Raw genomic sequence first — 10586 nt, forward strand, 5'->3', positions numbered from 1 at the left:
GATTACCATAAAATAAACTGGGATAGGGGTTAGTTGGGTTGTGGAAAAAGGGGAAACCATGTCTTGCCATTGGGTGCTTCTTCCCCACTTCCCGAGGACCCTCTATCAAGGTGATCCTCCCTCGCTTGTCCACCCCCCTGGATTGGGTTCCAAAACCTATGGCCTTTCCCTGGCCACCACGGGATTCCTGGTGATTACGTTGTGAAACACCCTCTGGTTCTTCACAAGGAGTAGGGTAGGTTTCTTTTAGTTGTATCTCAAGCAAAGGTAAGTAGTCTACATCCAGAATCGGGCAGCTTGAGCCTTCCAGCCTAAAGGGCTGCGATACCAAGATGTGGATTTGTTGGCGCTCTTAGGTGGCCTTTTCTTTGCACAAAGACCTTTTATGTAAGTAAATGGAGTGTGTTTTTGCCAAGCATTCAGAAAAGGAGTGGAGTTTTGTGTGTATTCGTATTGGACCTCTGAAGATGATGGGCAACATCAGCAAGAGTTGATACTGTAAAATCATTGCTTGTGAGCAGGATAGTCAGCCAAACATGCATCGGTGTAGAATTATCGTACAAAAACATTGCCTCCATTCCTGTTTGAGGGGAGGCACAATTTGGTTAAGCAGTTTTACAAATCATGTGTGTAAAGGTAATGCTATGTCATTCCTCACCCCAACTGCCTGTTATTTTTCGATAATGATGTGAATTCTTGGTTGATATCGAAGAAAGCGTTTCCTTTAGAAGAACGAGTTGCTTACATTTTTTCCTAATCCATACATTATTCCTTCTTGGAGTGGTGTGAGAGGACAAAGATTGATCTAACCAGGCAACACTTTGGTCTTGCCTGTACCTTATCTTTCATTTAGTAATTCCCTTTATTTTTGAGCCTAGTTCGAACAAAACGCGGGAGTAGGTGGAGGGAGAAATGGAACAGGTGGTTTCTGGTTAAATTCATCCAGCGTTGCTTATGTTGCCATGAGACTAAGGTTGGACTTGGTAGCTTCGCAGTTTCATTTAACCCCCTGTCTTCGTATGTAGACTCATTTCAGTGGATGTAGGCGATTTGACCGAATCTATGTTTTCGAGAGTAAAGTGGACAATTGTTTTTTTTTTTTTATTGCAGGGGGAAAACCCCCACAGCACCTTCCTTCCCCAACCTTTATGAATATCCCTTACCCCGCCCCCACATATATTTGTATCAGTTTATTTTCCTGTAAAATAAAAACAATTTGGTCACTCCTTCTACGGTATTGTATTTCAGTCAATCCGACACAAGTTACTAAGTTAAGTTGCTCCCTGTTGTTGGTATCTGAATATGGTGCAATGATCCATCCCTTTGTGTGTGTGTGTGTGTGTGTGTTTTGTTTATTTTTAATGTTGGGTGGTGATAGTGTTGGGCCAATGGCTAGTGGGGTCGTGTGCTTCTGCTGAGTGTTCTCTTCTGCCATGAAACCTGCTTCTTGTTTGTGTATCCATTCATTGGCCTCCCTACTTGTAATCCTAACTAGGTGAAGGTGTACCTTAAGAAGGAGTTTGAAAGACACGGCACAGAGATGAACGACACACACCATGATGGACTGGTGGAAGATATCTTTGATAAGGAAGACGAGGACCGTGATGGCTTTATCTCCTCCCGAGAATTCACCTACAAGCATGACGAGCTATGAATGAGCCTGCGGTGAACCAATCACTAGTTATGATGGCAAACAGTTCTATAAAGCCCCACCGTGTGCAGCAGGTGTGTTCATAAGGAGTTAAAGAAGCAAAGGTTGCCATGACATAATCTTCTCACAGCGTGTCTTTTGGAAACAGTCGCTCGTGCTGTACAGGAGCCAACGTATCAAATATTTGTTTCGCTCTGAGACTAGTTGGATGCAGCGTGACGCCAAAATGTTTTGCCACATTCTCTCTCCCAGTGGGAAGATTTATACTTTTCTAATTTATGCAATGACTTCTAAGTTAAGTGTCATGTAAACAAAGGGTTTTTTAACGGTTCAATACACTGTATCATTCCAACTGTGAACTCTGCTTGCTTGGTTTCTTGTGGAAAAAGGTACTTTTTGAAAGCTGGTTTCCTAACCCAAGCTACTGAGATGGTTTCTTTTTCCCTGGTGCCATTTAGAACCTGTGGCATTTTAATCTCACAGTAATGTTTATGAATGTGTTTGGTGCTTCAAACAAATGCAGTGCAGCTGCTTTCTGCAAAGCTGCTAAGGTGAATATCCAAATTACCCGATTTCAACAATACAGAACAGTGACAAAATGATAAAAATGTTTCTTTTCAAATGGATTTGTTGAAACCCAAAATGGGGTGAAAAGCCAGTGAGATGAAAAAACAACTCTGATGGTGTGGCCATTGGTACATAATGTTTGATGTTTGGAACCCTAACTAAACCGAGCTTTACACTTTCTGAGGAATCATGGGAGAGATTACCCAGAAGAGGCATGGCTAGAAATAAGGTAGACTTCGCTCTCCGTTCTGGTATGAGGTCAGTGACCCAGGCATCCACCATAGCATCTCTTAGCAGGACACAAGCTCATGGAAAGCCAGAGTTCAGTGGATGCATCCCAGGGGTAAAGGCCACAATGCCTGAGGCAGACAGCTTTATTATTTAGGTGTTATTCACGAAGAATCCCCTTTGCTGCTTCTCTCTCATCACTATGGCAGATCCTGTTAGAAATATCTTCTTGACTTGTTGGAGAGACCTACTTAGCAGGGGCTACATATTGGGTTGTTTATCTCCTGTGTGCGTTACACAGGACAGATGTCTTCTCGCCGTCTTGCCCATGTGAGTTGGTTTTTGGTTTTCAAACCAGTAGTCCGTAGCCATTATGTAACTGCTGATCTCTGCAACACGTGTACACCCAGGCATTTTCTTTTGCTCACTAAGGTTACAGTGTGCATGGTAGGGAGGCAGCTTGATTCAGTATGTGATGGATTTATGGCTGTGTCGGAGAAAACCAAGACTAAACTACGATTTGAAACGGGTAAGAGAATGTTTATTCTCATTGCAATGGCCTGATTGCGTCCCATTGCCAAGAAACATGACTTCCCAAGCAGCAAACTGCAGTTTTGCACGGGTCTGTAAGAAGATGATTAAAGCAGTTATTGTTGTTATGTGGAAGACTTTCACTGTGACATTCTGGTGTTTCTTTGGGACCTGGTCGCATCCTTAGTATGCTGGAGAAGCATAGCAAGGAAGATCCAACCATGCATATAATGCCCTTTAACTGCGAAGCGTGGCAAAGTACAGTCCGGGGGGGAGGTGAACTACTCGCTCCTATTGTTAGTCATACTGAGGTGGGGCTGATTATATGCTATTAAAGTAGTACCTAAGTGAGCAAGTGAAAGAGGATGAATTGGGTGCGACTCGATGGTGACCTTTACACAAGCATATGGCTGCTCCCTCTCCAATTTACGTAGCAGTATGCATCATTCTTATGGGGCTGCTCTAGTAACAGCAATTGACAAAAAGACGAAGCCCTCAACATTAGGTGAGAGTGGCTGCAAGTAGGTGGGCGCTTTGTCCATAGAGCAAGCCACTCTTACCCAGGAAAATGATTGACCGTTAGTTGACGTTAAAAATTCTTACGTCCAGTTGTGTAGTAACTTCGATAAGGAAGCAAGTAGAAGTTTTAAGTACCATCGATTTCCCTACCTGTAGGTCTTTGCTATCATGGACCCAAGAGATTTGTCATCTAGTCCAAACCCCTCGGTTGAATAGCTCCATGAAGCAGCACATCTAACTTGGCCATCCATGTGACATTTCAGTTTCGGGTTCACCTGTACAATGCTTTATATGGAGAACTCAAGAGAATTAAAGAAACCATAATAATAGTTCACATCACAAAGGATGGAACAAACCACAGTTCAGGTGCTAAAAGAAGACCGAGTTAATAAGGCCAACTCTGATTCCTTCTAGATTACAGATGACCTTAGCCCAATTATCGATTTCATGAATAGAAATATTGATCATTCTGAACAGCGAGCAAGTTTGTCCGAGAATAAACATTCAGTCATGGAGGTAGTTACTTCATTTTTGGAAATTTCCGATAAAGACCCACAGACTATAGCTCCACAGGAACTAATTATAGGCCTTTGAAAAAGGAGCATTGTCTTACCTTGTAAAAGGCAACTCACAAGGGCATTTTATTCGAGCACTGGTCCCTGAAAATTCACAAGTGATTATCTTGCTGGCCCAAATGGTTCCCCCAAGATGCATCCCTGTCACATCCTAAGACAAAAAACAAAACCAGATGAACCAAAAAAAGTGATCGGTTGCAGAGGAAACATTAAAGATTAGCATTCTCCCCTAAATCTGCATACAAAGTGGGAGAAATCGCCAAAAGGTCTCTTTGGCTGAGCAAAGTGTTCAGAGCGTGAATTGCTGTCCATGTGATGTTTCAGTGCTTGTGATAGACAATTTGCCTTGGGAAAATCAAAAAGTTCCTCTTCTTTCCCTGTTCTGCACATAACATTGAACTAACCAATAGCCTAGTAGCACCAAGTAAAGATCTTGTGATAAAGGAAGCAGACAAAGTAAATTGGGTATGGTCAGTGTTAAAAGAACCATCTAGGAATGAATCTAATATCCTTGTGATGTCTCCCTCTCGAAGAGAGCCCTTGGAGGAAGATACTCTGAGTTTGATTGTCAACTGCTGGCCAGACAATGCAGTATGATCAAACATCCAATATATCATTTAATAAACTGGTGCTGGTGGCCCTGTGTGAAGACTAGAAAGTCTAATCCTAAACAGGAGTTCTGTTCCATCATTGCAATAAAACATTCCCAAATTAGACTAATCCAGTCTCAAGATCTCACCCAAGTGGAATTCATTGATGATTATAATTTCGATAGGGTGATTCTTTGCACTAAGACAGTGGCACGTTTGGATTTTGAATTGCTTCCGTTAAAGTATACCCTATCGCACAATAGTACAATCTAATTGTAGAAAGGCTACTGAAAATACATTTTGGCAGGGGAAAACGCAAGTACTTCAACTTTAGAGTACATATTTGTATCCGGTAGCCTAGGATCCAGCATAGTCCATGACCGCGTCCTTTTGTCCATCTAGTGGTCATGCATTTTTGGTATTACGGGGCTCCCTGGTGGCGGGTAATACTCCAGAACGGGTAGCCTCACAAGGATTATTACAAACATAGGGAAAAATAGGCTTGAACAGTCCCAACTATAATAAATATAACTGTTTCCTGAAAGAAACCATGAAATTGCCATGAGAGGGGTCTGGTACTCGCTCCTATTGTTAGTCATACTAAGGTGGGGCTGATTATATGCTATTAAAGTAGTACCTAACTGTGCAAGTGAAAGAGGATGAATTGAGTGTGACTCGATGGTGGCCTTTACACAAGCATATGATCCTGCGACCTAGTGCCTTCTGTGGTTTTTTCCAAATGATGCAGCAAAGGGGCAGTTATTCGATATCTGGTTGTTGTGTTAGAACCCACCAATATGTTCAGGTGCTACAGCATTGGGAAAAAACTTAAATATTAGGGCCATTAAAAAAACAGTATAACTAGACTAGGAGCGCTTAACGCAAATTAAGAGACTGAAGCAGGCATATCACAATTGTCTGATATTTTACCGACACAGTCTGGAAAATGAAGATGGTCAGAAAATGCGATCTATCGCCAACAAGTTCAATCCATTTTCTTTTTATTGGCAGTCTATAAACGGCACAAATACTGGTAACAATACTGTTCTTATGTCCTAGAAAACACCATCTCTGGATCTCAATGGCAAACATTCTTAATGGAGAAGTTTGGTAGACACAACCACACAGCTTTAACTTTCCGTACCACACAATTGGGCGCATTGCACGTTTCAATCATACTGAACAAAGTAAAGCATGCCATTTGAAAAGCAAAAGCTTCTAGGGTAGCTGACCCGAATGTGCTGCCAAATTTGTTCTTAAAGAGCGATGAAATCTTGCAGTCTAGTGTCCTGCAAAGGCGGTTTATTTTTTTTAATGTTACATAATTTTTATTCTTTCTGAACATTAAAATTAAAGAATGCATACATTGTTTACATAGAAGATTCCATAAAAGTTGTGACTTTCCCCCGTTCTGCTAAACTAAATTGTAGTTCAGAAACCAATTATTATATTTCAAACTAATGCTTATAAGATTGAAAAAATGGGATAAGACAGACAGGGGAGAAGAACAAGACAAACCTAGATACAAGAAAAGGAAAGCGGGATGGGGGCTAACACAATTCTAAGTAAGAGTAGTATTTTACATTAAGTATGATTTAAAGCTATTCCATTTGGCATTACATTTGGGTAGATCTTTTCAAAAAACAATACATTTTTTTCAATTGTGTCATAAAACAAATGGAATTACAGCAAAGATTGTATGTCAGTTTTTGTGAATGTGTCCAGTTTGAAGCAATAAGATGAAGGGTAATATGAAAAAAATGTAAATCTTGTGAGGGGATAGAAGGCATACAAGGATTCACTAAAACACCAATCATTACATTGGATAACATTAATGGTTCTTCAAATGAAAACATTTTGTATACAGTTCAAATTCTTTCCCCAAAAGAAGACAAATCTGTACTTGAATATGGTAAGAATGAAATCAGCGGATGGAGTTTGACGAGACCAGAATACCTTTGAGATAGTATTGGAGATTTTTGATATCATGAGTGGTGTTCGGTAAGATCGATGTAGAATGAAATCGTGTGATTGTGTTAAGTTAGCGGCAACAGATGTGGAAAAACATTGTTCCCATATCTTTACCCAAATATCTGGTTAACTTTGTAGATCCCAATCGAATTCCCATTGTCTAGTAGTTTTAAAGGTGGGACAGTTACTTTCTTTGGGTATGGTATAATATAATTTAGAAGCGTTAGTGGAAGGAGGACTTAATATTCATTCTATATATTTAGAAGCAATAATGAATAGCTTTTATGATTAAGTTCACTAAGGTGGTATAAGTCTTGTGGTCAGAATGATTGAGCTTGAAACTAGCACTTATACGGTATAGGCAAATTATTTAGAAAAAGATGTGTAACCAGGAATTCCATCTTTGCAGCACATCATGTTTAGGTCTGAACGAAAAGTATTTGTTGAACCATAAGAAGGCATTGGAGACCTCTTGATCAATGAATGAGCAAAAGTTTAAAATATTCCAAGCATTTTTGAAGAAATGTGAAAAGGGGATTTTTTAAATTTAATACTAGGCCGGACGATGGCTGAAGTAAATGTCACAAGGAGAGGGGGTAGAGGGGCTATATATTTAGATTCTAAATTGATCCAGGTAGAGGCATCTGTCAAATTGGGTTAGTTGAATTGAAATAAAATGTTTTGTGGTAGTAAAAAGGATCTCTGATATTTGGGGAAAATCTAGTAATTTACCCCCCTCCAGGCCCCCGTGTTATTTTATTTGCAATGAGTTTGCTGCATCTGTGGATCAGTGGACTAATGCATCCAATACAGGGACCTGTGTTTGACCTGGTCACAGGTTCAAATCCCGGCAGGTTCACTCATCCCTTCATCCTTCTGAGGTCGATAAGACGAGTACCATTAAGTTGGGTAACAAACCTCTGTTATTAGTGCCAAGATGCCCTTTGGGGATGAATGTGCGCTTTACGCTTGTTCTATTATGTTTATTAAAAAGCAGTTTTAGGAGTTTTATTATTCCAGAAAAAGTTAGACAAAATATTATCAATTTTCTTGAAAAATATAGTTGATGGGAATAAAGGAATCCAAGAAAGATAATGGATAATAGGTCTAACTGCCATTTTGATGGCGCCTAGACGACCCCACTGGGACAAAAATAGAGGAGACGAATTATTGATATAAGATTTCTTTAAAAAATAAAATTATATTGTGGTTTCAAGTTAAGGTAGAAGTAATATATTTAGCTATAGGGATGCCCAGATATTTAAAACATGATGGGCACCATTGTATTGCATATACAGGAATATTAAACCTTATGCAAGAGTTGATTTATGGCAATATTTACAATGTATCAACTTGTATTTTGTAGCCAGAGACTCTAGAAAATTGATCAATACAAGCCATAAATGTTGGGATAGAGATGGAGAGTTCAGATAAATAAAGAAGAATGTGATCCGCATAGGCAGAGAATTTGATAGAGATGTCTTTTATTCCCTTGATATTGCCATCAAAAGTAATGCTTTGAAGGAAGGGTTATAGAGCTAGGATTAATAGTAATTGGGATAAAGGGAGCCTTGCCTAGTCCTGTGAGATATTTGAAACAAGTTTTATTTATAAAACGTCTGGTAGATGGGGAAGAATAAAGAAGTGCAATGAATCTAGAGAATGTAGGGCTAAATCCATGTCGTGATCAAGATTGAAACATAAAGGGCCGAGAGACTCGATCAAAAGCTTTCTTGGCATCAAATGTGAGAAGCATAAGCGGGTTGGATGGTTTTTGTGCATGAGAAAAACATTGAAAAGAAGTCTAGTATTAGAAGCGCATGTACCTTTCAATAAAGCCAGATTGATCCACATTAACACGTTTAGGCATTATGGCTTCTAGTCTGTTAGCAATACGTTTAGATTCAGAATTTATTAGAGGAATGGAGTGGTCGTTTTTAACGAAAGAAGGTTTTTTGTTGGGTTTAGGGAATAGGATTAATATAGCTTATCCAAGTTGCCTAGGTATTGACCGAGATTTAAAAAGTGGTTAAATAACGCAAGTAAGGAGAAAGAATGCTGAAAGGGAGTGGTAGAAATCAATAGGGAAGCCACCAGGCCCAGGAGCTTTACCAGTTCTAATATCCAAATAGATTTTTGAATTTCTTCTAAAGATATGGGAGCATCTAAAAAGGAGAGATCAACAGGGCTATCAGTAATTTTCTTGTTATTATATAGAAAGTTGAGTATATTCACATTAAGACTAGTCTCAGCAGAAGAATAGAGTTGAGTAAAATCCCAAACAATTATGTTGCAAACTCTTGACTCTAGTACCTTGTTGATTGATAATAGATTCAATAGTTTTTTCCTTTGCTTTTTTTGAGATAAGAAGCTAATAACTTCCCAGATTTATTAGACACACCATAAAACGTAGCTTTTGTTCTCAACGGGGAAGAGCATGCTTTATTTGTTAAACTCAATACTTTTTGAAAGGGATTTAAAGGTAGCATCAGTGGGATGATAAAAAAGGATTCAAGTTGCTTGAGTGAAGTAAGCCTTGAGGCAGCTTATCATTTTGTTTCTTTTCTTATGCAACAAATGGTTTAATTAAGCCTCTTGGGGTAGCTTTAAATGTGTTCCAATTATTGTGGACTGAGGTGTCCATTGGATTATTTTAGATGAGAAAATTGGTACAGAAATCATTAATCGCAATAAAAGAATGATCATTTAATAGAAAGGAATTAAGCCTCCATGGTGTTCCCATTCAAGAACAGTGAGAATGGTGCATGATCAGATATAATATTAGGGTGATTTCCGAATGCGTAATTCTAGAAGCAAGTGATGAGTTAATGAGTATATCAAGTCTAGACAAGGTTTTATGTGGAGGTGAGAAAAAAGTGGATTCTATCATATCAGGGTGACAAAAGCGGCAAGTATCAATTAGGGTGAGATCTATGAAATTAATCAACTGTTTGTGATTTAGAATTCATAAATTTAGTATCAGATTTTCGGTCGAGTTGAAAGACCAAAATAAATATCTAGGCTTAGTACCACCAAAATGAAATATGCCAGTCGCAAGTTCAGAAGTGCATACACAATTTATTCATAGGCAGATACAGATAGCTATCTGGCTCTCAGTGCTTCGCAGTGTGTACCAGCAGGCACTGTGAGGGGAGAGATTGCTGGACATAACAAAGTATACGTCTTTTTATGCACAATCCCGGTTACATCATCCAGCCCTTCTCCAAGTTAACAATTGGCTAGGGTTCATATTGCTAATACAGAATCAAATAACGCATACGATGTTGTCTTCAAACACATCTTTATCTGTACACAGAATACAATGATGACATTTGTCTTCCAACTTGAAGTAAGACCAGTTTCAAGAATGACCACAATGGATTTCTGCAAAGGCACACAGTTTCAGGTATTCAGCATGTAATTTCACTATTTGAACAAGAATGAAGCTATTGGTGCAGACAACATCTAAATTGAAGTTCATTTGAGCTCCAAGGTTTCTTAATGCAGGACAAACATTCTTTCAGCAGCCTCAACATGTTGACACAGCGCAAAGTTCATTTTTCTCAGCTCGAGCCGAAAACATAGTTTAACACGAGACAGAAAACAGGAGTTTAATCAAGATGGCAGATGATTCTAAAATGGCGGCGTAGTCAGCTTTGATTTAGGTTCATTCGGATGCGGTTTTAAGTGAAATATGTATGTGCTTAGGCCAATGTTCATTATCATGTGGTATTGTGCGATATATGGTTTTACAAAGTGGGAAATCACAAATTTGGTTGCAGTCACTACAAATAATAAGACGGTGCGTGGTGAGAGATAATGAAACGTGCTGCATCTCCTTCCATTGCTGTGGCACTGCTTTCAGAAAACTTAAAAGCGGATTTGTGGCACGAAGCATCGGCACAGAGTTTGGTGACAAGTTCAGTCGCTCGTCAGTCGGCTGACAAAAAGGAT

The 10586-nt window shown here is 39.3% G+C and overlaps 1 protein-coding gene across 1 annotated transcript in view; it reads left to right on the plus strand.

Annotated features, from left to right (window-relative positions):
* The window catches only part of FKBP14 (FKBP prolyl isomerase 14), a 35001-nt gene extending 32991 nt beyond the window's left edge, over window positions 1–2010 (plus strand). The window contains exon 4 of the mRNA XM_069648917.1: window positions 1496–2010. Coding sequence (XP_069505018.1) covers window positions 1496–1654 — 159 coding nt within the window. The 3' untranslated portion in view covers window positions 1655–2010. The remainder of the gene's footprint in view (window positions 1–1495) is intronic.
* Window positions 2011–10586: the final 8576 nt, after the last annotated feature.

Source organism: Ambystoma mexicanum, chromosome 2q (assembly GCF_040938575.1).
Source record: "Ambystoma mexicanum isolate Mex_15411 chromosome 2q, UKY_AmexF1_1, whole genome shotgun sequence".
In the NCBI taxonomy this organism is placed as follows: Eukaryota; Metazoa; Chordata; class Amphibia; order Caudata; family Ambystomatidae; genus Ambystoma; species Ambystoma mexicanum.